Source organism: Haliotis rufescens, unplaced genomic scaffold (assembly GCF_023055435.1).
Source record: "Haliotis rufescens isolate VD_foot unplaced genomic scaffold, xgHalRufe1.0.p SCAF_9, whole genome shotgun sequence".
Classification (NCBI taxonomy): domain Eukaryota; kingdom Metazoa; phylum Mollusca; class Gastropoda; order Lepetellida; family Haliotidae; genus Haliotis; species Haliotis rufescens.
This window is the reverse complement of record NW_025964383.1, coordinates 4788620-4816505: the sequence shown is the minus strand read 5'-3', so window position 1 is coordinate 4816505 and position 27886 is coordinate 4788620. Positions and strand designations below refer to the sequence as shown.

Sequence of the window (27886 nt, the reverse complement as noted above, 5' to 3'; positions counted from 1 at the left end):
TTGTGCATCCATCTTGATTAAATCACTACAACGGATAATATTCAACTAGAAAGTCCTTCAACTCTACTGAGAGCTGTTCCAGTCAAAGATGAAAAATATAATAGCGGTAGAACGGAATCGTTCTCATCATTACAATATAAAAAATTAAAGCAGGGTATTATTTCAGACCTCAAAATATCTGTATTAGATGTAAAACATCAACCTGTACCTATAGGATACTTGAGTGTAACACTCCATATTATAAATAATGGTTGATTCATCAGGCCCTGGAACACTCAGACAATGTAATACAATTGCGCTTTCCGACCTCGGAGACACAGAAGGATTCGGTAAACCTGGTATTGATGGTAAGTTATACACTTTACACTTACAAGATAATGTATACAAGCGGAAAGAAGTTACATTCACAGGTAATCTAGGAGATTTAAGCGATGTCGACGTTAGTGGACTGAATAAAAACACTTTATACAATCTTACTCGCAACGATGATAATAAATAATAAATGACCATGATTGAAAAAAATATCGAGTGGCTATTGAATATCGTCATTACCCCACCATATGTGATGATGGGTAAGGGTCATCATTTAACTAAGATAATAAATAGTGGGAGTGTACTCGGGGCTTATATCCCCTCAAAACGAAAAAGTGTGTTAGTCTCTCCCCTGCCAGAAAACCCAGGTCATATGTTATTGAGTCGTCCGGCAGTAAAAAATGTTAGTTTAAATTTGGTTACTGAATTCAATGATATTAAAGATAACTTGAGTGCAATACCTAATCTTTCTACGCTTATTATTGAAGTCTTGTTTGGAGATGCACCAGAGGATGCCTTCAAAATATTACCAGGTCTATCAATTAAATGGCTAAAGAAACACCAACGTCAACGTTGCAGTATTATATAATGGAGCACCACCCGTTGCAACCCTTGAGGGGGTCCAAATTATAAAAAGTGATAGCATTTCTCTTACTAAGATATTTATGTAGTATAATATACATTTAATAAGGTTGATGTATACTCGCAAAAACATTGAAGCAAGACCAATTAAAAACTATTATATGATATGATAATATTCATTATGGGTTTATATCCGGTGCTCGATGAAGCATCTGAAAAGATGGATACTGTTGATGGATTTCGATTACATCAAATAAGCGACATAAAACATCGAATAGAGAAGGAGAGGGAGTTAAAACTTGGATGATATAAAAAGTATTGCAGAACTGTGAATGCTCTTGACGGAGTTGACACTGCGCTTGTAACGGCTGGCATGGGACTCGGTGTAGCCGGTGTTGGTTTATTATCGTAGCGGCGCCTATCGTACTTGGCGTGGAAATAGCTGCCGGAGTCTCAGGACTGGCAGGAATAGCAATAAATTTCATTTCTCGTAAGTTGCAAAAGAAAGCATTAAAACATGATAATATTCGGATACTCGCCGAAGCAAAGTTGAACAGCACTGAGGACCATATTTCAACAGCAATGGCTGATTGTAAGATATCTGAGGAGGAGTTTTGTTTAGTTTTGTCAGAACTCACCAAATACAACGTAATGAAACAGGAGATTCGATCAAATTCTCGTAAGACCAGTGGTATTAGCGAAGACGAGAAAAAAAAGTTCATAGAAAAGGGGAGACAACAAGCGCGTCAATTATTCCATGACAAAACCAAAGAACTTGTTGGAGATTAAAAATAGATTGCTTCCTATCGTTGGATCACACTTAAACGAATGCTTACATAAGTATATAATAATGGAGAATTACAAACCAACAAAGGAAGAACTCGAAAAAGCTATCGAAGCATTTATGCTCAGGGACAAAATTATCAAATGGAGAGAATTACCACAGGGTATATATTATATCAATGATGTCAAACCAACCAAATACGGTCATCAATTGTTTCTTTCCAATTACCAAGAAGAGTATATAGTCTGGTCTCCTAGTAAAATGAACGAAGAACTTAGTAAAAATGTTGAAAATCACTTTGTTAAAAATAATGGTATACGTATGAGTAAAAATAATAGAGAATATTTTCATTACAATTTAGTTTAGGCTCATCATCGTTTTTGTACTAAAAATTCCCTCTATGGTATCATTGATTGGCTCCAGGTAGTGGTGAGCTAGAGCCAATTTAACTTTATCTCATGACGATTGTTGAATTGCATCATCGTTTTGACATGAAAAATTCCATCTGAAGTAGTGGTATAGGTATTTAAATCTGGCTCCAGAGGAAGTGAGCCAGAATCACCATTACCTATTGACCATGATCAACAACATGGTGGCAGGAGTGTCATGGCGTGGGGTGGTATCACAAATGACAGTGATGTGGTTATTATCCCCCACCACGAAGTGGAGGGGTGTGTATAGGAATGGAGTCTGTCCATCCGTCCCTCCTGCTCGTCCGCTTCTTAATGTGGACAAATTTTCACAAAAACTATTCAGTTGAGAAATTTTTTTTACGCACTGATGTTACTGGTCATGGTCTCAAATGAGTTTGAAAATTGCTGCTGTACATTCATTTGTAACAGAGTTTTGGCCCTTGCTCCATATTTTCAACTTAGTGCACACTGTGAGAAATTGTGGACAAACTTTCTCAGCAACTACTGAAATAACATGAATGAAAGTTTACATGCTTATATGTTTGATGCGAGTTCAAAAATTGGTGCTGTAAATTATTTTTTTGCAGAGTTATGGCCCTTGCTCCTCACTTCTCATCTAAGTGCATACTGTCTGCAATGGGTACAAGTTTTCACAGGAACTACTGAAGTTACTTGAATGAAAGTTTGTATGCTTATCTAAGAAATACTTGTCAAGACGAGTTCGAAAATTGGAGTTATGGCCCTTTAATCCATGTTTTTTTACTTGGTGCATAGTGTGTGCAATGAGAACATGTTTTCTCAGTAGTAACTACTCAAGTTAGCTTATCTGAGAGATACTTAGAGTTAGACATTTGTGTGTATTAATTTCAGATTTAATCAATTTTTCTGATGACTTGAAGCTGCCCAAGTGGCTATCTTTATAAGGCTTTCTATAGTTATATTTACTACTATGTGAACAAACAAAATTTTAATGTGCACAATTGCGGGGGATAGTGATAACGCTCTTATCACTTGTTGTGAATGGAAATTTGACTGGGCAGCGGTATTTTCATGAAAGTTTGCGTTATGTGGTTTCTCCGTTTGCAAGAATTATTGGTAGGAATATTGAGCTGCATGCTCACGATGCTAGACCACATCCTACCCATCACTCATTATCTCCGGTGACAAAGTGTATAGACATAGGACTGGCCCGCTAAATCCTCTGACATTTCCCCAAGTTAAGGATAAGTACGCAAATGGAAACAATTTTCCACTTTATTGAAAGTAAGAGATAGATATCAACCATATTTGGTTGTAAGCATTTTCTGGTGGTGAGGATTCAAAATTGTGCAAATGGAGGATGCCCCCCTAAGGGGCTGAGGGGCGGAGCCAAATAGGGGTAATTTGGCTATATTTGCCATCCACCCATCTTTAGTGCTGACAGAGTAAAAATTACAATTTTTTTGCAGTATTATATACATGTACAATGCAAATGTATATTTTGTCATGATTGCGTAAATATCCAGGTGAGCGATACAGGCCCTATGAGCCTCTTGTTATGTATATGCTATAGCACTCTTATTAACTGCCACTCGCTTAATGTGATTGTATAACTTAATATTTTTCAGGATGTTATCCACAACGAAGATATAAAGCTGGACTGGGATTTCAAGTTGTCGCTGCTTTCTGATTTAGTCCGAGTGAGTTAATTTTTGTTATTTGTACCAGTCGCGCCTCCTCCATGTTCTCTTCAAACACCACAGGACCACTGAAAATGAACTTGTCAGGAATGCGTTGTCTTATTGTAACATAATAGTTTGTTCAAATTTTGGTGATTTCAGTGTTAGTTTTTGGTCCTCAGTACTTGTCACACCGTGATATAACTGGAATACTGACAGCAAAGTTTGTTAAGTGGCTGTCTTTGTTGACATTTTTTAACCAGGTGGAGTACAGTGCCAGGGCACTATTTTTTTTAAAGAAACAGGGTTCAAGTTTTGTTTGGCGTTAGAAATGTTTTGTTCAGCAAGTTTGTGCAAAGATCACCACACTGGTCAGGTGTGTTATCTCATTGATAAGTGCCCTTGGTGGCATGAGTTGTTCCTCAGAAGCTTCAACGTGCATAAACATGAGGAGCTGCCAGTGTAGGACAATCTAACATATATTGTTAAAATTATACAAAGGCATTCAGATCATTAATCCTGTGGAGGTTTCAGTATTTGTTGAATTGTTTTCACTTAATCCGGTACATAACACGTTTTCAACATACCTAAATGTCAAATTTATCTTCATTTATAATTCCACATAAATCACTGTCAATGGAACATGAGTACAAATGAAAGAACTTATCTGGTAATGTACAGCAAGATGACAATGTATAATTTGAATTGGTGTTCTTTATATACTTTATTATGTCAGAACAAATGTTAATGTGTATATGTTGGTGCAGCAGCTACATTCTTATCAGCACTCCCATTCAAGTCAGTATCAATATATATAAGATCTGTATTACATTGGCAGTTTAGCTATTTTTATTTTATTCACTTGTCAATACTTACTACCAGTTATTCAATTCTGCAGGTTCCCAATGTTTTTGTGCTATTGATAACTTTCAAGGATTCATCTCTGGAGCAGGCGATTGGTTTGCCAATGCTATTTTTAATCTGTCGGAAGTAGGCATGCACAGTCCGTGTTTTTCCATGTATATTAAAGCCAAATCACATGACCAGTTCCTTCCTCTGTTTATCTTATGCATGGATTTTAACTCTATCGATGTGATTTTCAATCTTGCACCATTGTCTTTATCGATCATGAACAAGGTTTCGCAAGTTAGCTTCAGAAGCAATATGCTGAAAAAACGGGTTCCTACATCTTCTAGCTCTAACACCCCACCAGTTGTACAAGGACGTAAAGAGCTTCCGCAAACAAGGCATGTGAATGCCTTTCCTTATTTCACGGCCAGAGACATCAGGAGTAAATTGCAGGTCTTAGGCGTAAAGTTCCGACTTCCTGGAGCAGAAAGATGCTGTGTCAGTTATGCGCTTTTGCCCCACAGACAACGAAATCCAAGATCCCGTCCCACTTCGACTGTGACGTCATCAGAATCTTATCCGTTAGACTCCACTGCCGGGATGCCACGACCTCGAGAAAGACTTTCTGTACTGAATCTGAATGACTTAAACAATAGATCGCGTGAGGACAATGTCCTTGTGCCTGCAAATGAAGTGAACTTTGTTGACGACATTGCTACCACCTCAGACACGGAGGACATGCACAGGGAGGTCCTTCCGCTTTCGCCCACTTCAGTGGATGTTGCAAACATTTTGAAAGAATTGCAAGAACTGAAAGCTTTAATTCTCAACTTCGCAAGTCGACAAACAGAGAACGCAACACCTGGCCTAGACCAGAGCTCAACGACTATTCCATCGTCTCTACCACTGCTGTGTCATCAAATACCTTGCCACATATCGACACTGTAGCCCCAGACTAGTGACCAAAATCCAACAAGGTAAATATGTCAATTTGGCCCTTCTTCTCAGGCCCAATCAGGAGAACTACAAACGCCTGATTTCATTGGGGAATCTCTCCAATTGAAAGAAGATCACTGTCTGAACAACACTTACTCTGCCAGAGTTCCTGGAGGCCTTCAGTATATATAAAAGAATTTTTTATGCTTCTAACCCTGACAGAACAGCTTACCTTGACAGCCATTAGGTATATCAGTGAAATGGGGTGATAGAGATCTCGATATCGGGGGCCTGGTGATGTAATGTTTAAGGCAGAGCTTGTGCAATTTGCCACAGTGTGACCCACTCAACCGAACATGTGTCCTCGCTTAGCCAGCCGCCCCTAACTGTTTACCCACAAAGTATCCAGAGCTTCTACGAGCAAGTGATAAAAGCGACACCCACCACAGACGTTAGAGGTAGAAACAGAGGTTGGATGGGAAGGAGGTTTGCAACAATTTCAATCAAGAGGGCCGTGTTCGGACTACTTGTTTCTATTCTTATATATGTCTCCATTGCAAAGATAAACATCATGGTCAACAAGATTGCCCAAAGCTACGCCAAAATGAGAACACTCGGAAGTTTCAGTGAGATCATCTTTGAATGTGACAGAAATGAGCACAGAACTTATTACCCATCCTGATGACACTTTTGTAGACTACCTTCTCAATGGACCCGTCCCAGTGACTTCCGTGGAATGGTCTAATAATTTAAGTGCCAGGAAATATCCCGAGGCCGTCACAAGTTTGATTCAAACAGAACTTGACGTGCTATTTTATAGGACCTTACGAGCACCCGCCCTTCAGTCCCTATGGAGTAAGCCCTCTTGGGGTGGCCTTCGGTAAATACAGCCCCAAAAAAAGACTAATACTGGACTTGTCAATGTATTTTGACAACATTCCCAGTATCAATGAACTTGTTGACAAGAAGATTTGTTCTCTGAGTTATGTGACTATTGATGAGGCCATCACAAGGATAAAGCTAGTTGGCCAAGGGGGCATGGATATGTAAAGTCGACATCACCGATGCGTTTAAACAAGTTCGACTCCACCCTGAATTTTGGAAGTATTTGGGTTTTTTGCTGGCAGAGAAAATACTACTTTTATAAAAGGTTGGCATTCGGGTGTCATTCAGTCGCGGTAGAACTGTGGGCCAGTAGTTGGTCGACAAAACGTATCCTGTTTCTTTGCAATAATCAACCTACAGTGCATGTGATCAAAAAGGGTCGCTCCAAAAGTCCACAACTCATGTTGCTCTTGCATACTATTACCTGGTATTCATCTATCAGTAACTTCATAGAGCTAAGCATGTGCCAGGAAAAGTTAATGATATTGCCAATGCCGTGTCTCGTTTTCAGATGCAGACATTCCACTCGCTGGCACCAGGAACAGTCACAACTGATGAAGTGTTCTCTCAGCTCTCAAGTAATGTTGTCCTGAGCGAGAGTCTTCACCGACTTTGGAAAGCAGCTATTGGACAACGTACACGCAATTCTTATGCCACAGGCTTCCTTTGTTACGTATGTTTTCTCTCTACATTTGGACTGTTACTGGGACAAGTACTGAATTTTCCCCCCATCAACGAAGGACTGTTGCAATATTTCCTGGCATATTGATCTGGCTCCATGAAAATGACTTGCATCACTGTGAAGAGTTATATTGACGGGATCAGATTTACATTTTTAGAGGTAGGAATGCACACATTATTTGACTTGGTACACCTTGAAGCCAGGTGAAGCCAAACAATTGCCTTTCACGTACCCGATCCTGTGCAAAATCATCAACGTCTGTAGATCTGGAGTTCTAGGTCCAAACAACGACCTGGTTATGGAAATGATGTGTGTCGTAGCATTCTTTTGGTTATCAGGTGCGGCGAGTTCACTTGTGACCACACCTTCAATCCTGCAGTTAATTTGTGTGTGCAAGATCTTATCATAGACAATGTGTGACAGTGTTATAGTTTGAACTTGAAAGTTTCTAAATCTGATCCCATTTGACAGGGAGTGAACATTTCTCTATATGCTACTTCTAACGAAGCTTGCCCCTTCTAGCTCTCAAGCGGCTGCTCACCTTCAGAGTTCCATGTGGAGCTTCTAGTAATGACCAGCAAGTCATTGACATCGGCTACCATCCCATCACAAGAGTAACTTTCTTAACCTGGCTAAACACAATTCTGTGTCGAGCCGGACTATGTCCAGACAAATTTTCAGGTCACTCCTTTAGAATTGGTGCAGCTATGTCTGCAGCCCAAGCCCGCATGGAAGATGACCTTATCAAGACCTTTGGTCGCTGGAAGTCCTGTTTCACGGGATACATTCGAACCCCAGAGGTTACTATTCAACAGGCTCAACAGTCATTGTGCACTTCTATGTATTTACAAATAGTACTGTGTTTCCACGTGTTAGTCGCTACTTGATATACTTATGTATCAACTTGTGTTAGTTGTGTCCATACTACCACTCATCTTCATCTTAGTGTATGAATTCAACCATGCAGTAGTTCTGCTTTGAATGGTGGTTTCAGTGGCAATGTGGTACCTATACTTGTGTGGTACCTGGAGGATCCATGTTCTTCCGTCCATTCACTCCCTCGGGACTCTAGGCAATATCACGCTAACGTTCCATGGATTGGACGGGAGGAACTTGACTTGTGGCTGCCTTCTGGTAAGCCTCTGGCAGTGCGCTAACAGCGTACACACACAATCAGTACAGTGTGGAAGCGTCATATCAACTTAAGGACTGTATCGTGCTACACGTGATGCCAGACTGTTGGTATTGTGTGATAAGACTGTATCATGCTTCATGTGATGCATGAAACTGGTGGTGGTTTCACAAGAAGGAGACTGTGACATGCCACACATAATGCATAAGTGTTAATTTGTGTTAGACTGGCTATGCTTGACATTATGGTATTGTGTTATGGACTGTATACCATTGTGATGGAGGAGTAGTTTCTCTGAGAGTGTACTGTGTTACAAGAGAAACACAGGTGTGGTGAAACTCTTATGCATAAATGACAGAGAGAGTATCATGTGATAAGACTGCTTGGTGCTCTATGCGATGCACAACACCTTGACGTGTTGTAACGATTATTGTGCGGCAAGCAATGCCGGACACTAGGATATTGTAACAAGACTGTAAGGTTAGACTTGTGCTTCATGTAAGGCACATCTTGCAGTACTTGATGGGCCAATACTGCATAATTCCTACTATATCCTACCTCTATTACATCATAGCCACAAATTCCCATTAGGGCAATAATCACAGACGTCCTTTTCGCTGCCAATTATCCCAATTGTTTTGAGGTAGGCCCTATCCTTTGTCACACTGCATCTGTGCATGCGCAAGGCGGGAAAACATCACTTCTTTCTTCTGTGTGTTGAATCAACAACCTACGATCGTCAAAGTTTGCAGGAGACGAGCTACGACCATTAAGCTTGCTGGGAACGGTGGTATAGAAGAAAGATCGTTGACGTAAGTAGGAAAATTTAGTTTACATATTGTTTGGTATGGATGCCTCCCCTCTACCATCATCGGGATTGTACTCCGGGTGGGAAATTGATCAAGCGATTGGAGACCCTCACCAAAGTTGTAGTACAAGAAGAGAGATCGAGATGCATGTAGTGCAAGGACTTATCAAAAGATAAATTTGACAAGCTCTATAAAGCCCTAAATTGTCCCAAGTTGAAACCTAAGAGGAAGACCAGATCATCAGGCAAAAATTATGCTACATCGTTTTCTCCCCAAACCAAAACTAAATCAAAATCAAATGTGAAAAGGTATTATCTCTCAGGTAAACTGACTTCCTCAGAGAAACACACGAGCACCAAAGGAGTGATGTATAAAGAGAACCCGTTTTTTTGCTGTTGAGAAAAAATCACGTTACTCAATCCACCAATCTCATTAAAATCAGATCTTAGTTTTCGCTACCGCTAAACAAAGATCCGAGGACAACCCATTACGGGTCACGTCAGAACGACCTCTCGCGAACTTTGACCAATCAATGAAATGACTGACAAGAAATCGACATTAGCCAATCAGAAGGCAGCTTTCTCGAGCTTTACGACACTAGTTTCAAACTAGCGACTACGCTTCGAAACATATTTTGACATATTCTCGGTTAAATTTTTTTAAACTGATAAAAAGAACACTCTGGAATGGCTTATAGATGGCCTAGATTGTATGGATATAATCATAAAACCCATAACTGTCGTTCTGAATACCCGCTGTTAAATATTTCGAGGTTGCATGATCAGAAAACACATTCAGTCTGTCACTTTTATGATCTGGTAAGCGACGCTCTGATTGGTTGAATGAAAGGTCGTTCTGACATGACCCGCAATGGGATGTCCTCAGATCTTTGTTTAGCGATAGCCAGAACTAAGATCTGACTTTAATGAGATTGCTCAACCCACCCGCCCAAAACTAAGAAGCAGGCATCCAGCTCTGGTCTTGGGACTGCAGCCTTATCCCCGGGTGCTATGGGTAGTTTGGTCACTCATGGTTTTAAAGAAACATCTGCGCCCAAACCTATTATGTTCTCCCCCTTGAGTATGAGTGAATGGTGTCCGAAATGTTTGACAAACGTTTCCAGGCTATATCACATGATTCAGATGGTAAACAAAAGTCCCATTCACATACTCATCACATGTCAGAAAGTTCTCAGGACAAAAGACGCGTTGTATCTAGGGTGAGTAGTCACTATAGCCCTACCTCACCCCGTGCTTGTCGGGAAAAGAAACATGTATCACAGGAGTCTCACAAAAATAAACACCATTTTTCCAGCCGGGCTTATCAACCTTACATGCCCAAGATTTGGGAAAATCGTGATAAAGGGTCCCAGTACAAAAAGCGTGCTCCCTCAGCCACGGTCACAGGTGATAACCGTGTCTATAGCTTGGACAGTTATATAGCACAATCCTCGTGCAGCTCGAGCCAGGAGTCGCAGCAGAGAGATAAGCATACACCAAGTGATACCATCTGCCCCTAGTGGCAAGAGCCCGGGGTGGTACTGCCAGTGGATTTAACAGGGGCTTCTCATGAGGAATCTAATAGTACACTCTCGTTCAAACCAAACGATTCCTCATTTAAAGATATCATTTATGAAATCTGTAAGTTGATCCCATCTGTCAAGCCACCAAGCAATGAGGTAGAGGATCCGGTGCTTACTGAACGGGCGGGTTATGAAAATCCTGTAGGAAAGAGGGAAGGTTTTCATACATTCACATACATTCACTGAAAATGTGGTCACTAAAATGAATGCGGAATTAAACGCTTCTACCAAGCATGCCTTACCCCCCCTCAAAGGGAGCCAATGCTTTAAAACTAACAATTGTCCGTTCCCCACATCTCCTTCCATTGATGAGGAATATTTTTATCTGGTCAGACACCCTAATACGAGGATGAATGTGGAGATGAACAATTTCAAAGAATTTGACAATGTTAATAAGCAGATGATAAACATTAGCACGTATATGAACTGGTATGCAGCAGGCATCAGACATGTACTCCCCCGTTATCTGTGAGGAATTTACAGGCCAACCTTGTGACACTAAAGTTGAAATGAACTTAGAACAGTGGAATAGTGCGCTGTATAGCATTCTGAAGATGCGTTTAGATCTTCAAGCTGCACAGGTATGGATGTCAACAATTCCTCCTTACTCAGCCTAATCATCTTATTCAACAGGTTAGACACAATATCTCAGATCCACTAAGACGAAGTTTGATGTCTCCGTCGATATTGGCCCCCCAGTTCTTCGACAGCAGACTAACGTCTGTGATTGATGAAATTTCACACTGTACTAATCAGAGATTCCAACTCACTATATGTCGAAGATTGGAAGTCAATTAAGGACGTCCCTTGGCTAATCGAAGTGGTAAAAAGAGGGTACAAACTCCATTTTCAACAGCGTCAGGAGCTTGTCCTATCCAAAGGACGATGTTTTCATCTAGAAGGAGCCAAGTTAGGGGCTGCAACTTTGGCTATACAAGAACTACTAGACAAAGGGGCCGTCAGCATCTTATAGAAGTCTGATACTAAAAGAGGTTTTACTCTCCAGTTTTTTTTTGGTCCCCAAAGATGCACATGATAACAGACCTAAAGGTACTCAACAGAGACTACCTAGTACGTCCCCCAAAGTTTCAAATGGAATCAGTAAAAATATTACGCAACTCTCTCAAACTAGGAGATTGCTTACTCAGTCTGGACCTACTGGAATGCCTACCTGCATGTGCCTATTCACCCGAGTTGTCGACCCTACCTACGCTTTGCAGTAAATGGTCTAAGGTTCGAATTCAACGTGCTACCATTCCGAATATCAAGAGTGCCATGGCTCTTTACACAGAGTATCACCCCCATCATTGGCTTCGCTAATCTAAATCTTGTAAGACTCTATGGCTATATAGACTATTTCCTCTCAGACGATCAGGGGGCACAGGTGGCCCAGTCGTCTAAGGCGCCGTGATTCTCTGTGCAGAGTTGCATCCCTTCGGCATGCCAGACACCTATGATTGTGGGTTTGAATCCCGGTTCATCCCGATTATGTTTCTTGGTTTGTTAGCACCATACCTGCGCTCGTTGGTTTCACCGAAGTGGTAAACGTCTGAGACTGGCATCACTTCAGGCTTTCCTCCCACATTAAGCTGACACATCGCGATATAACTGAACAATGTTAAAAGCGATGTTAAAACCCAACTCACTCACTCACTTGGCCGATCAAGATTTATTGCAGATGAAGCAGAACGCAATATTTCTTATTCAACTCCTATCTCATTTGGGTTTCCTGCTACATCCTATCAAGTTGGAATTAATACCAACTTGAGACATTGTGTACATAGAGGCGAGGTTTCAACTTTCAAAAGACTTAATACAACTTCCTCACAGCCAGCTATTGGAACTCTGATGGTTGCTTCTACGTCAGAATGTCATGCCATGTCATGTTCCCCCCCCCACCGTTACACCATCTATATACAGATGCATAAGGCGAAGGTTGGGACAATGTCACAATCCAAGGAATGTGGTCAAATCAAGACAAAAAGTTACACATAAATTGTCTAGAAATGAGAGCTATTATCCAAGCAATCAAAGCATGGTCTCATCTACTACACCACTCGCGGGTACTGATAGCTACAGACAACACCACGCCGGTAGTGTACATACAACATCAAGGGGGCACGAGATCAGCACTTTTGTTGAGAGAGGTTATGCTTTTATTTACCCCTCATCTTGATCTGTATGCCACATGCCACAATTCCTACAGTGGCTGATTTTCTACTTCACCTGAGGAATGAGAAAAGGTTAAGACATGGTACAATTGAAGGCGAAAGATCAGCACTTGCTTCAGTTCTACAACACACATTGACTCATGAAATCACTTTGACTGGAAGATATAAAAATCCCTCGTACCTTCCCAAAATGGAATTTATCCATCGTACTGTCTGCTCTTATGGAAGCACCATATGAACCAATGGCAGAGGCTACACTTTTAACAGCTTCAAAAAAGACTGCCTTCCTCTTAGCGTTAGCTACAGCTGCTAGAGTGTCTGAGCTTCACGCAATGGATATCTCATTTATTGCCAAAAAACAGGCATCCGCATTTTGACCTCTAGGACATAGACAATATTCTATCCCATCCTTGAGTAAAACAGTGGATCATCCAGATAGACTATCATGCCCCATCAGAGCTCTGAGATACTATATTTCAGCTACACAGAAAGGAAAAAGTCTCTTCATCTCTTGCAAACCTTTGGCAGAAAAGGACATTACTAAGACCACTATTTCTAACAATTATCGTCAAGCCCAGCTCTCAACACAAAAATGGGGAAGTTGCAAGGCTCATGATTTCGTGCACTAGCAACAAGTCTGGCAACAAGTTTCCATCGAACAAGTGGTATCAAGATCCCACAATACGTATACAAAACAAATAGAGTAACTTCTACCTACGAGACATACAATACGATCTAGAGGGACAATACTCCCTGGGGCCCTTGGTGGCGGCCCAGGCTAGAGTCACTCAGTAGCCCTCCCCCCCCCCCCCCCCCCTCCCCCCTTTTCTCTGTGTGTGTGTGTGTGTGTGTGTGTGTGTGTGTGTGTGTGTGTGTGTGTGTGTGTGTGTGTGTGAAGATCCCAGGAAATACCACAAAATGAGGCAAGTTAGCCTTTACACTATGTCAACTAGGTTGGACGGATCATTGGCTAACATCTGTGATCATAGGTCATAAGGTGATAGGGTTATTACATTGTTAGTCGTTCAGCATAACATGGGTAACTACTGGAGGTGTCGTCATGGAAGACTTCAGAACCGGAATTAACGTAAGGAGTACGTATTATCACCAATATACAATGGGAAACATGTCATCAGTGGAAATGTACGTAATTATCAAACCTAAGGTGAGATAAGTATATATGCTGTTGCAGGGGTAGAAACTAACATATTTAGTCCACTGGTCCTTATAAGGATAACATATAGTAAAACCCTTAAAAATGGCAAATTTCTACTAGTCCTTATGATACCTTAACTATTGGGCAGTTTGGCAAGGACTACAGGACTATTGCCAATTTCTAATGCTGCTGTTGGCTACAGAGCAACAAGTATTTGTCTACGTCATAATGAAGGATAAACCGGAAGTGACGTCATAGATGACCTCAGGACCGGAAGTGACGTCATAGATGTTCACAAAACCGGAAGTGACATCATGAAAGAACTCAGAACAGGAGAGAAATGTCATAAGTAAGATCATATATCACCCAAAACAGGTAACAATTATGAGGTCATAGAACGGGAAGGACGCCACAAGTGCCAAGTCTTCTTCAGGTTTGCCAAGGGGAAATCAGGAAGTTAGGCATTGATTCAAGCTTTTTCTTCTATGTATTCCCTTACTTTACTGCTGCCAATTATCCGTGAGTACTAGATGACAGATCCCGCCTGTCCCTCTGGTAAATACTGGCTATGATGTAATAGAGGTAGGATAAATTGTAGGAATTATCAAACAATAGTTATCATTGTGTATAATTCTAAGAATACTACCTCTATTACATCAGGAAAAGGTCCCTTCCACCTCCCCAATATATCTTACATCTAGTCAATGAAGGTTATTGGAAAGAAGTGATGTTTTCCCGCCTTGCGCATGCACAGATGCAGTGTGACAAAGGATAGGGTTTACCTCAAAACTATTGGGATAAACGGCAGCAAAGAGGACGTACATGTATGTTGAAAAATCTGAAGATTTTATAGTGTGATTATTGCCAAAATGGGAATTTGTGTCTATGATGTAAAAGAGGTAGTATTCTTAGAATTATACACAATGATGACTATTGTTTGATATTTTTCCCGCTGCATTGGTTCAACATCTTGCATCATCAGTGTATCATGGATCTGTAGGCTGTATTTACAGCAGATTCATGTAGTTTTATTATCAAGCCTCCCCGGCTCGATTTGTTGACATTGTTTTCACAGGTCTAGCCCGGTGTGATTTCCATTTTATGAACTTTAACCATGTTTCTAGTATAGTTCATGTCGACATAGTATCATATTTCTACTTACATGCCTTGATCTTACATTTATGTCAGTATCATTGTTATGTTATCGTAGTAGTGTTATAGGTACATAAAATTATTGCTTTTCTGTCAGTATATTTTCTTGCCATTGGTTGGAAGGCTAATTCTCCAAGGAGCCTTTCACTTCAAATCACAACTTAATCTATCCCAATTCTACTAAACTACTGCGTGGCTCCCGGTTTTCAGTAAAACGTGGAATGGACTTTAGGTACCACCAAGTAGTCCAAGAGGACTAATTTTGCAACAAGACAACGCAAGGCCTCACACCGCCCGGATTGTTCAAGACGACCTGAACAACGTTAATGTAAACGTATTGCCCTGGCCTCCTTGTTCTCCAGACATGAACCCCATTGAACATCTCTGGGATCATCTTGATCGTCAGCTGAGACAACATGTACCGCCTCCAACGAACCGACAGGAACTTGAACAGACTCTATTGAACTTATGGAACCGGATTCCTGTTGACTTTATCCGCCGACTGACGACGTCAATGAGGAGGCATGTGTTGGCGTGCATGGATGCCCAGGGTGGTCACACTCGCTATTGATGACGTGTTACCTGACTACTGTGTCATTAATGGACTCTTCATGCACTTTTTCAATGAACTCTGATTTGTGTAATTTTTAATTTGGACCCCTTGACTCTTTCTTTGTGTATTGCGGAGAATGCAATATCAGCATTACAATTCATTTTCATTCTAATTCAAGGAAAATTATTTCTGTTTATAAATTAATCATCATAAATCTCACATATATATGACTTTGTTTTTGGTGTTAGGTCAAGTGAAGTCGGTGAAAACTTTCTTTTGCCTGGTAGTTTAGATGTTATCAAGGAGGTAGTCTAGCATTTACGTATTGTTTTCTCAGTAAACACCTGCTAAATAGAGGATTCATCACAAGTGTTTTTTAATATGGGAAATATCAACCGAGTCTTAGTTAATAGGTATTTGCCGAGCCAAAGGCTATCATTTTCACATTTTTGCTTCTCCTTTAAGGAATAAATGCATTAACATTAACATCAACAACTTGTCGAAATCTTATGTATAGATCATGCGTAAGGATACATGTTTTCCATAGCCGTGTGAAGATACTGTAATCCAAAATAAACAACCTCTAAAATCCTTTATGACATATTCCTTCGCTGAGAAAAAAAGGTCCCCGGATTATTTTAAACAAAATACTTGAACAGACTTTTGCAGAATAATTGAAACTTTAATAATGGTAACAACAACGATTCTGTGTAATCTGATATCTCTGGTGTAACTTCACTTATATATAGTTTCAAATCAAACCGCTCTCTAACTTGATGAATGTCTCGCGGAGGAGAGGTCAGAATAGATGCCTTAGTCGGTGTCACTATCACTTTCAATGACAATCCGGCGTCTTTTGACTGGGACCGGGCTTGGAGGTTTAACAACATTGATCGTTATGTTTCCACCAGTAATGTTGCCAGCAAACATAGTGTTGACACCACCAGCCAATGGTAGCGAAAGGGTATGGACTGTTCATGACATGATTGGAATGTACTGATACTTGCTCATCGACTATGTATTTGAGCAGCTTCTTAGAGTAAGTGAGTTGGGTTTCACACCTCTTTTATCAGTTTAATGTGGGAGGAAAGTCTGAAGTGATGGAGGTCTCAGACGTTTACCACTTTACAGCCTGGTTCCCTGGGTAGGCTGCGCTGGCGCTACACTGAGCCAGGCAATGACTGCACAATGGCCGCCTCCACTAGACGAACAAACATGGAGGACACGCCATGTATTTACTATAGAAAAACTCTAGAACGGGTGGTTAAAATTATTTCTTAGCATTTTCAGGAATTCTCTTGTAATGTATTTGTCACGAGAATAACGTCCATTGTTACTTTTAATGAAGGACAACATTATTTAGGCTGATTGAGACTCGAAAGTGGTTGTCACTTCGGTGAAAAATAAAAAATGACACACACCCCATTTTCAGGCGTGTTATGTGAGTTAATACTTCATGTCAGCTCACTGTTATCATGAAATCGTAAACATAATACATGGAATTAAACAACCACGTCAATGAAATACCGTTTCTTTATCATCTTTATTTTAGAAAATCTGATTATGCAAATGTCACCAATTATGCCCCGTTTTCTCCCTTTGTAAAGTGGTGGGTTTAGCGGAGTTAGCGCCCAGTATAATAACTAGAAAAACAAACACTTTTGATCCGTAATAATGGTGTTTAATGATAAGGTCTGTTAATGGTTCGGAAATTTGGCCTCTGGATTTTATTCACATGAAAAGCCATTTACTGGCATTTGTTTTCTTATTACACAATGAAATTAATCATAGATAGATCTAATAATTTTGGAAAAATAATTGATTAATTTCAATCTAGTGTTTTTTAACTATGTGTGTGCTTGTAAAAATGTCGTGTGTGAATGGCATAATAATAAAGAATATGTTCATTATTTTGAATTAATTTGGTACAGTAGCATACACAGCCATGTGTATTCTCTTTTTCACTGGATGAAAAAAATAAAAATGTAACAGTAGTCATAGTGTGGCAAGTAATCAACTGAAGACACTTAAGCATGAGGTTACAGAAAACTTTATTATAAATTACACCATTGGCAGATTTTCTAGTTGATATGGAAAATCACTATGCCATGAAATTCTACTAGATAACAATGCCATGTTTGAGATCCAGACACCCAAACAGTTTGTAATGAAAGTGTCCACTGATTTTGTTAAGAAAACCATAGGAAACTATGTGTGAAACACACACTTTCAAGGGCTGTAGTTTATCAAAGACATATTTGGTAAAAAGCTAAGCAGTTGTTACAATTTAATAATGTTCCCATCTGTCTATTGTCATAAACATGATATTGGGGGTGGGGAGTGGGGGGTGTCACCGAGTTATGATGATACATATTATTTATTATCAAAATTCAAATAATGCATTCTAAGGAACACACATGCAAGTCACAAATAACCATAACATTCAAGCAAATTAAAACATAATTGTAATTTAACATGTATCTACTGATCAATCTGCATAACTCCGAAGGGTTTTCATCAATCAGACATCTGAGAAAATTCTATCTTGTTTTTCTTTTACTACAAACTGAACAATCTAAAAACATGCAAAGCTGATGAACATGATGTCCTGAATAAAAGCAAAAACAAAAATTAACATAATCTGTTTGGAAACTTGTTAGTATGTAATTTACAATGCAAAAGTGGTCAACAAGTTCAGTATAAATTCTCCTTAATTCAAAGCAAAATCGCTGATTGTGTGTTGATCCAGGTATGGAAGCAGTACTGTTAAAGCATAGAGTGTGAAGAAATGCATCATTTTATCCACTGGCTGAATAAATGATGACATATTACATGTATGTGATTTGTTACTTCTGTCAGATCTACAGATCAGTATATGCTTTGATACTGGCTTTAAGCCCCCAAAACTATGGTACTCATAGTCAAGACAGGTTCCATTGGTACCAGTAATCATTACCCCTAGTTAAATGGTTCACAAATAAATAGTGGAAAGTACATGTCTCCAGCTTTCATCCACAAATATTACAATTTCTGTGCACTTTTAATGTTATGTATTACCGTCATGATCATACTGGGTTTTTTCCTTTGCTTGAACAATAATGTATCTTAACTTGTTTTATTGAGTGGTTTATTTGTAGTTCTCCCATAACAGGGCTTGATCTCCAATCGCCAGCAGTGGTTTATTCGTAGTGGTTTATTTTTATTTACGCAATCTGATTGGCTGGCTGAGAGTGGAGAGCTGTGTCATCACGTTTTGATTGGCTGTCTAAAAATAATTGACGGCACTTTTTTCGAATCGGGGATACCCGAGGTCCTCTTAGTACAGGAAATCCCCATCTGTCAAAACATTACCATAGTGACGATGTTTCCATCTCCAAAAGATGGTGACCAAGAGAAGATTAGTGGGGGAGGAAGGGATGTGATATGTGGAGATGTATTAGAGAATTTCGGCTTCCAAGTGTACAAGATTCAGTTTCAGAATGAGAAGACTTGGCTGATGTTGAATAAAGGGCACCACAACAGGTCTCAACACTTCATCCCTGTATCGCTGAGCGTTCTGGTTTCCTCGGATGATAACCAGCCGTGGGGTAATCTGGCCACAAATGCCACCCCATACCATGACGCCTCCACCTCCAAACGGGTGAGCTTCTCTAATGCAGTTTGGCGCCAGTCGCTTTCCCCTTCGTCAAAAAACTCAAACTCTGCCATCGTACCTGAACAGACAGAACCGACTTTCATCTGTAAAGAGAACCCTCGCCCAGTCAGGTCGCTGCCACCGACGTACAGTTCGTGCCCATTGCAGTCTGCGTTGATGGTGTAGACGGGTCAAGGCCATTCCACGGAAGGGTCGGTAGGCTTGTATACCAGCCATACGTCGTCGAAGGACTGTTCGTCTGCTGATGGCATGCCTTAGTGCTGTTGCCGCCGTTGACGTCGCCGTCACACATCTGTTTCGGAGGTGAATCTGCCGGATGTAGCGGTCTTCAGCCGGTGTTGTCACTCTCGGTCTTCCCGATCTAGGCCGGTCTTGAGTCTGTCCTGTCTGTTGGTAGCGGATTATCAACTTACTGATGGTGGCCTGGGAGAAGTTGAAGGTTCTGGCTATCTGACGTTGAGTAGCCCCCATATTGGCCATACCGATCGCTCTGTCTCATTGCGCTTGTGTAAGTATAGGCATATTCTTGGTGGTTTTTTGCTTACTGAATGCCTGCTCTGTCCAACGTCGGTATTTATGCCACAATCATGCACGTGCATTTGGACCTATGTCTCAAAATCACGTTTTGCACGTTTTCAACAATGCATGATTTGGAAAGCTGCATTTCGAAAATCTGCGTTATGGTTGTAGTCATGTTGCATTTGGGCGAATGTTTTCTGCGGGGGTTCAAACCTGTACCAGCTTTTTGCTTTTTATACAACTATTTTTAAAGTGAAAACTTTCTTTTGCCCGGCAGTTTAAATAAGTCTGTTTTATCATTTCATGTATACTATCAGATTAGACATATTTAAAGAAATTATTGCCCCATTACCGCAGGATCGAGCATGGAATTCCTCAAATAATCCATACAATCGGTTCGCGTATGAGCGTATTTGTCAGGAATTTGGTATTTCTACGAGTAAAGATTGGCATATTAAAGGAATTAACCATGGTCTAGGTGTTCTGTACAATGGACAAATAACTGTTAAAGAAGAAAGTGATGATTTATTTAAACAACTTCGAAAAAAAACATTCAATCTATTTAGATTGTTACAGGCAAACAAACTTTATATAAGAATGCATGATCTTTATTTAAAAATGCATAATTGGTATGACGGCTGGGAACTTTTGAATAACGATTGGAGAGGAGATCTAGGAGGAGATGAGTTTTAAGAGTTGTTTGCCTTATATTGTTACAAAGTTTGTGCAACTAAACGATACTGCAAATGCTTGGAATGAATTTCTTAATGATAAAACAGAAAATAATTTTACTAATCCAGGATTTATAAGAGTTAATGAATCAATAAGAACTTATGTATGGGCCATTCTTGGTACAAAATCGCAAACACGAACGGGAATAATCTGTTCTGGGACGGCGCTCGATGCACAAAAACAGTTTGTTTGCAAATGTAGAGGATGCTATTAATTTACCAGTTGACATACCATCTTTTATAAAACGTTATCAAGATGTATTACAGTAAGCTCAATCCAAAGTAGACTACGTTAATGGGGCAGGACTATACGTGTCTCCGAGTAATATGGAACTTAAGATCGTCAAGTGATCGGCTATAATAATAAAGTTGTTATTGCTACCGATCAACAAAAACAATGTATGAATTCAAAATTTAACACCAAATTTATAACGCAAACAAACACAGGTGAAACGGGAATAGTCAAGCCACAGTCACCACAGCCATCTACTGACGCACAACCACAAGTGCCACCACATATTACAGCTAAAAATCAACAAAATATTGATGAAAAAACAGCGCTTATAGTAGGTGGAGTCGCAGCTGGTTTACTCATGATTTGGATAAATAGTCTTTAAGGGATAAGTACAACAGCCCGGCAATTGCTACGATCAGTGCCCACAAGTTTTGACTAAACCAAGTGGCGGTCTTAGCTAATAAATTCAAGAGCCAGGAAACAATACTCCCTATTATACAGAGAAGTGCAGATGCGGCTTTCCCAGCGAGCTTTCCCAGTGCTTCTCCTAATGCTTTTAAATGCTTTTTTATCCACTCTTTTACACCATTTTTATCAGTGGGTGGTGTGGGCGGTGTGGGTGGTGTGGATGGTCCAACTCCACCAGTTAACGCGAGAGTCAAAGTCGATATAATAAATCCCAATGCAGTTAACATACTGGCAGTGGTTATCCCCTGTTCTCTGAACAATGTTTTAATTTTATCGGCCAGTGTAGTATCATCGTTGAGGACTTGATCGATAGTTTCTCGAACTCGACTGATTTGTGAATGAAGTGCCTTTCTATTAGTGGAAGCCGTTTCTTGGCGGGCTGATCTTTCATCTTCTAAGTTACGCACTCTTTCCGCAACGCGGCGTCTACTCAATTCATCGCCTGCCTGTTCAAGTTTTGTTTTCTCATAAGCTATATGCTTGTCGAGTTCAGATATCTTGATTGTATTAGTGATGAGTTCTCCCCGCATTGTTTGCATTGCCTTGTCAAGGCCTCGTAATTCCCTAATACTGAGCCCCCAGATCACCAAAGGTATCCAAGATTTCTCTGAGTCTGTCCGAGGCCAGCTTCCCGTGTTCTCCCAAATTATCTTTATCTATGTCACCCAGTTCAGTACGCTGAATCTGAAGAACCTAAGTAGTCTTCAGAGAAAGTTTTTTTCGTGAGTATTCTACAAAACCTAATTCATTACGAACAATGTTCATGCCATGTTTACTGGCTATCGTAGACAAGGCTAGGGGCTTACGAGTGCGAGAATTCATAAGATCAATATCCGGAGAGCCACGCAGTCGCAATATTCCTTTACTATCTATAGTAAACTATGAATAGTCACGACCAATAGGTGTAACATATTTTTTGTCTTCTTTTAAAGCATCTTAATAATCATTAACGGCTGGTTTTAAAAGTTTATCGTTAATATTCATAAAGCTGGTTTCATCAGTACCCTCTTCCGATTGTACTTTTATCAGTTATGTTATCGAGATTAAAATCATCCATTTTTATATTAAACGTAAGGTTACATAATTTCAATATAAACAATGTCTTCGCAATACGGATGCAAGTTAAACCCACAACGTCAAAGCAGTTTGCCAGTCTGTAACTATAACTAATAACCTGAGTACCATTGATCAGAATCAAACACTTCTGGTTCGCTTTCCTAATCTAGACGCTCACAATGTGATAGTTCCAGGAACTGCACGACTATCATTTACAATTAATTTGACTTCTGCCGACGATATCAGAGAGCTTGTTCAGAACATAGGTCATGCGATTGTTAAGAATTTACGAAGAAAAGTTGTAAGGAAAATTAAGAAAATTTATCGCGTAAGAAACCCATGTGTATGACGAGGTAAGAGATCATTGTCATGTCACGGGTAATTATCAGGGAGCCGCGCATAACGAGTGTAACTTGTAACTAAAATTAAATTCTCAAACAATACCCATCCCCGTTGTGTTTCACAACCTTAGAGGATATCATTCTCATCTCCTTATGCAAGCTATTTCAAAGACCGACGGCGGCTTAACGTGCATTCCTAATAATATGGAAAAATATATCTCATTCTCGTTGACTAAAACTATACATTATATGGACAAGGATGGGAAAGCTAGAACAAAGCAAACTAATGGGCTTAGATTCATAGACTCCGTACAGTTTCTGTTATCTTCCCTAGACAATTTAGCTAATGCGAACAATCCCGATGACTGAACAGATAACTCGTCATTTGTTGTTGAGAAAAGGTGTATATCCTTACGATTATATGGATGATTGGTCTAGATTCGACGAAACTAAATTACCACCCCTTGAATCATTCTATAGTAACTTAACAGAATCTAAAATAACTGATGCTGATTATGAACACTCTTTGACGGTGTGGGATAAATTAGGTTGTAAGAATTTAGGTGATTATCACGATCTGTACTTAAAAACCGATGTACTGTTACTCGCCGATATATTCGAGATATATAGAAAGACATGTTTAAAACAATACGGCTTGGACCCGGCATGGTACTACTTCAGTCCCGGACTATCATGGGATGCCATTGTTGAAGAAGACCGGCGTAGAACTAAAACTACTCACCGATTATGATATGCACTTGTTTATTAAGGATTAAGAGGTGGTATATTGATGACGGCGAAAAGGTATTCTAAGGCTAATAATAAATTAGTGGAAGTAAACCCTACACACACATATTATATCTCGACGCCAACAATTTGTACATATGGGCTATGAGTCAACCTGGGGGTTGGTTTTGAGTGGGTTGATGTGAATGATATTGATGTGAATGATATTCTCAAGGTCGATAGGAATAAAGGGTACATACAGTATGTAACATACTAGAAGTTGACTTTGAATATCCAACAGAGTTACATAAAGACCTTAACAGTTATCCACTAGCTCCCGAAAGATTAATTGTTAATAAAGATTGGATGTCAGAATATTAACACTTCTTGATGGGCAATACAAGGTTAGCTAACGTAGTAAAACTTGTACCAAATTTAATGGATAAGACAAAATATATAGTTCACTACAGAAATCTCCAGTTATATCTATCATTAGGCATGAAACTAAAGAAAATACACAGAGTTCTAAAGTTTGATCAAAGCCCTTGGATGGAGCCCTATATAAGGCTGAACACAGATTTAAGAAAGATGGCTACCAGCGATTTCAAAAAGAACCTATATAAGCTCATGAATAACTCAGTATTTGGTAAAACTATGGAGAATCTAAGGAAGCGTGTTGATGTTAAATTAGTCAGATCTAATGAGGAAGAAAGATTCAGGAAACTTATAGCCAGCCCGGCTTTTAACAGAAGCAAGATATTCGATAATGACTTAGCAGCGCTGTATATGCAGAAGAGTAATATAAAATTCAGCAGACCGGTGTACGTTGGTATGAGTATTCTTGACTCGTCAAAACACTTAATGTATGACTTTTATTACAACAAACTTAAGAAGCAATATGGCGATAGATGCGAGGTGTTATATACTGATACAGATTCTTTGTTGATGGAAATACAAACCGAGGATGTATATAAAGATATGGCAGAAAAAATAGATATGTATGACATGAGCGATTACCCAAAAGATAATCCACTGCACAGCGTAGTAAATAAAAAGGAATTAGGTAAGATGAAGGATGAATGTGCTGGGACCCCTATAGCGGAGTATGTCGGATTAAGACCTAAGATATTGGGGAGATAAGAAAAGCTAAGGGTGTTAAGAAGTATGTGGTAAAAAAGCATATCAAACACGAACAGTATAAAGAAGCATTATTCAATGGTAGAACATTCAAACACGAGGTGAACTCTTTAAGAAGTGTCAATCACAGGATATATGGATTAAGAATGAACAAGACATCATTATCCCCCTCAGATACAAAGAGATGGATTGATAAGGATGGTGTCACTACCTGTGCTTGTGGTTATGGTGGTAATAACTCTTCTCGTACAAATGCCCTGCCCGGTCCATCTTGAAAATAATAAAGAATAGGCTCTCCTTCTTTCATAACCAACCGACTAATGGTATATATCTTAAGGGACCAAATCGGATCGGTTGTGTGGTGTAGGCCTCCTTCGAGTTCACCGGGCTGATATAAATATCTTCACTTACTCTATCCGGAATTTTTTGTTCTTTGCCTCTCTTCGGTGCTGAAGATTCGGAAGTCACAGATTTCATTTTAATCGCATCGAATGGTTTCTTCCCAATTAATCTCGTTACTTCATTATTTAGCGCTGATACAACAGCTGATAATTGTGTCACCCATTCGGTTGATCTTAATCATTCCGATTTCATTTTGATCCCATACTGATAGCCAAACAAACGTTCCGCTAATGTCCGGTTAAATCTTTCAACGATAGTTTGACTACGGTGGGCCTCTTTTTCACCATGCCTGATTGTGACATCGTGCTTTGTTGACAGTTTAGTTACTGATCCCATAAACTCGCGACCAGGATCTACTTGAAATAACTTGGGCTATTTTAGTGGTCCGCGTTTATATATGCGGCTCAGTGCACTAGCTACATCTGGCTCCAGTGGAGTTGCGTCAGAATCCCCATCATCTGTACTACTGTAATTGTTCACAGAATGGATGTTTTTGTGGCCAGTTATGTGCATTATTTGATTTGGCGGAACATTATTGTCATTCAACATTAGCACAAGGTGTTTGCGCGCAGAGTGATTTGTGAGTCGTTTCGATGTTTGGAGACTGGCAGCATCGCACATGTTTTTCATGAGAGAGGAAAGTTTGTTTTTCCCAATATGATAGCGGAAAAACCACTGATCGCCAGGTTTAGGCATACCTAAAGTGTGTGTGCGACAGAAGTCGAATGGACGTGTGGAGGCATACTACTTATACACCTGCACAGGGCACTGAGAGGGATCAGCAACTTTAGACCACATTTTGAGCCTTACGTCGCGACAATCACAAGGATTCTCTCTAGACCGATTCTTTTCTTGTCTCATGGACTGTTCAAGATATTCGTGATCGTCTCCATCAACATGCAATGTGATGTCCCCCAACACATGTTGTAGTGATCATTGACACATCTTAACCCGAAATAGATTGTGTTGTAGAGCCATAGACAGTTTATCATGCTCATTGGATTACTGATTCAAATGGATCTGGACTGAAACAGGGACTCGATCTCTTCATCACAAATCGGGTCGTCTCTCCTTGGCTAGTTGCCACGCCCTTTTTTCTTTACTTCAATTTTTCTCCCCTTTAATACTTCCCGTGATCGTGAAAATTCTAAAGATGACGTGAGTGAATAGCCATACCCCCTTCATTTTAGTGATCTCTTGATGCTGCTCTGAAAACCCATGAGAATGTTTGGTTCATAATTTTCCCCATTTGTTTTTCGAACACTAATGAAAATCGTACAAAGTTTTCTTGGCTGTGTGTTTATTTTGATTGTTAAGGATTACACCATCGATCATGCCGTCCTCAACAGCCACAAATCTACCTTGGGCATCCTTGCTTCGCCGTGCTTCACGATGCTGTTTCGATGATGAAACGTTGGCCACAGGGAAGTTTTGATAATCTGCCTTCATCACAGTCAAATTCAAATTCGGTACCATCAACCTGTAACCTGTAATATCCATTTGTCAACACGGATATCACTGTAGCACTTCCCCTTTGATCTATTAAAACATTGTCTCCAACGTACATCAAAGGTATCCATGTTGTTTGTAACACCAACTCACTGCACTATCTAATTTGCATCCTTATGTCATTGGGGTATGACAAACATGTTTTATGTCATAAGCTTTTGTCATGAATAAATGCTTTAGTTCAATGATAAAATTTGCTTTCACATTTCACTAACTGACCTGAACCTCTGAAGATTACATGTAGGCCTATACATAAATAAAAGAGACAAAACACTTTCCATAATCATGAGAGTCAATTCATTCAAGTGAGCTACATGTATAAATATGAATTGTAACGACCAGAGATCAAAAGAAGAAAGTTTAAAAACCTTCCTATTTCACTGAATGAGGGTTATTATTGCACAGTGGTGTAACAATATCATTAATCACTATGATATGGCATGAATATTCCAATTCACATTTGGGAAGAAATTAAATACTAGGCTGATATTTAATGATATATTTCCAAATATAGTGATTGTCATACTGAACTGCGTGGTTAGCAGATTGGTAAGCGCATTAATTTCTTATACGCTTAAAGGAGTTTTGCTGGATCGTACTTGTCAAACTTTCATTGGGCTTCACATACGAGATAGAATAGAAGCGACATAAAACATAATTTTTTTTATAAAAATGCAGTGAAACTGAAAACGAACTTATCCCTGACTTGCTGGAATGCTTATCAATTCAAAACAAAATCTACTAAAGTACTCTATATAACAATTGTGGGGTCGTAACAAAGGAAATGTCATACCATGAATTTAAGAAGAGGGTTGTAGGTCTTACTACAATCACTTCTATTATTTCCTTCTCTGCTGTAGTCTCTCATCCTGCTGGCACCACTATCTCTATTGACTGCCGGACTGATCTGACATGGGTCAAGTCTGTTCAGCCACTTCCAACTGCTTTAGTTCAAAACCAGCTGTGACATCTTCGTCTGTGAAAACCAAAATAGTAAACAATTTCATCATATATTACTCCAAAACCAGTAACTGATCCAGTACCAGAAATTGTTCATCTTACAAAGAAAAAAAAGAAAGAAAATTATTAAAACATAAGGAGTAATAAGGCCAGGAGAAATAGTTTGACCTTAAACAAATTGCAACAGAAATAAATCCAGCTGTTTTGTACTCAGTCAACATCAGTGAACACTATACTAAAAGTTTTAGTGAATCCATCGAGGGGAAAATATGTTAATTTGACTCTAATTAAATAAGTAATTAATATACACTTTGAAAAATATGAAAATATTTTTTTTGAAATATATTCAGCTTGTGACATATCATTTTGAAGCTTATGACAAGACAGTATCATTTATTACATAAGTAAGTTCATAAAATTAATCAATTCTTTATTAATTAACTTTTTAATTGATTTTGGTTAATTGGTATAATTATAAGGGAAATGTACCG

At 39.6% G+C, this 27886-nt stretch overlaps 1 protein-coding gene across 1 annotated transcript in view; it reads left to right on the top strand.

Annotated features, from left to right (window-relative positions):
• Positions 1 to 27886, top strand: part of LOC124151459 (retinal guanylyl cyclase 2-like) — a 596567-nt gene that overhangs the window by 139854 nt on the left and 428827 nt on the right. The window contains exon 8 of the mRNA XM_046523944.2: positions 3699 to 3770. Within this exon, the coding sequence (XP_046379900.2) occupies positions 3699 to 3770 (72 nt within the window). The remainder of the gene's footprint in view (positions 1 to 3698; positions 3771 to 27886) is intronic.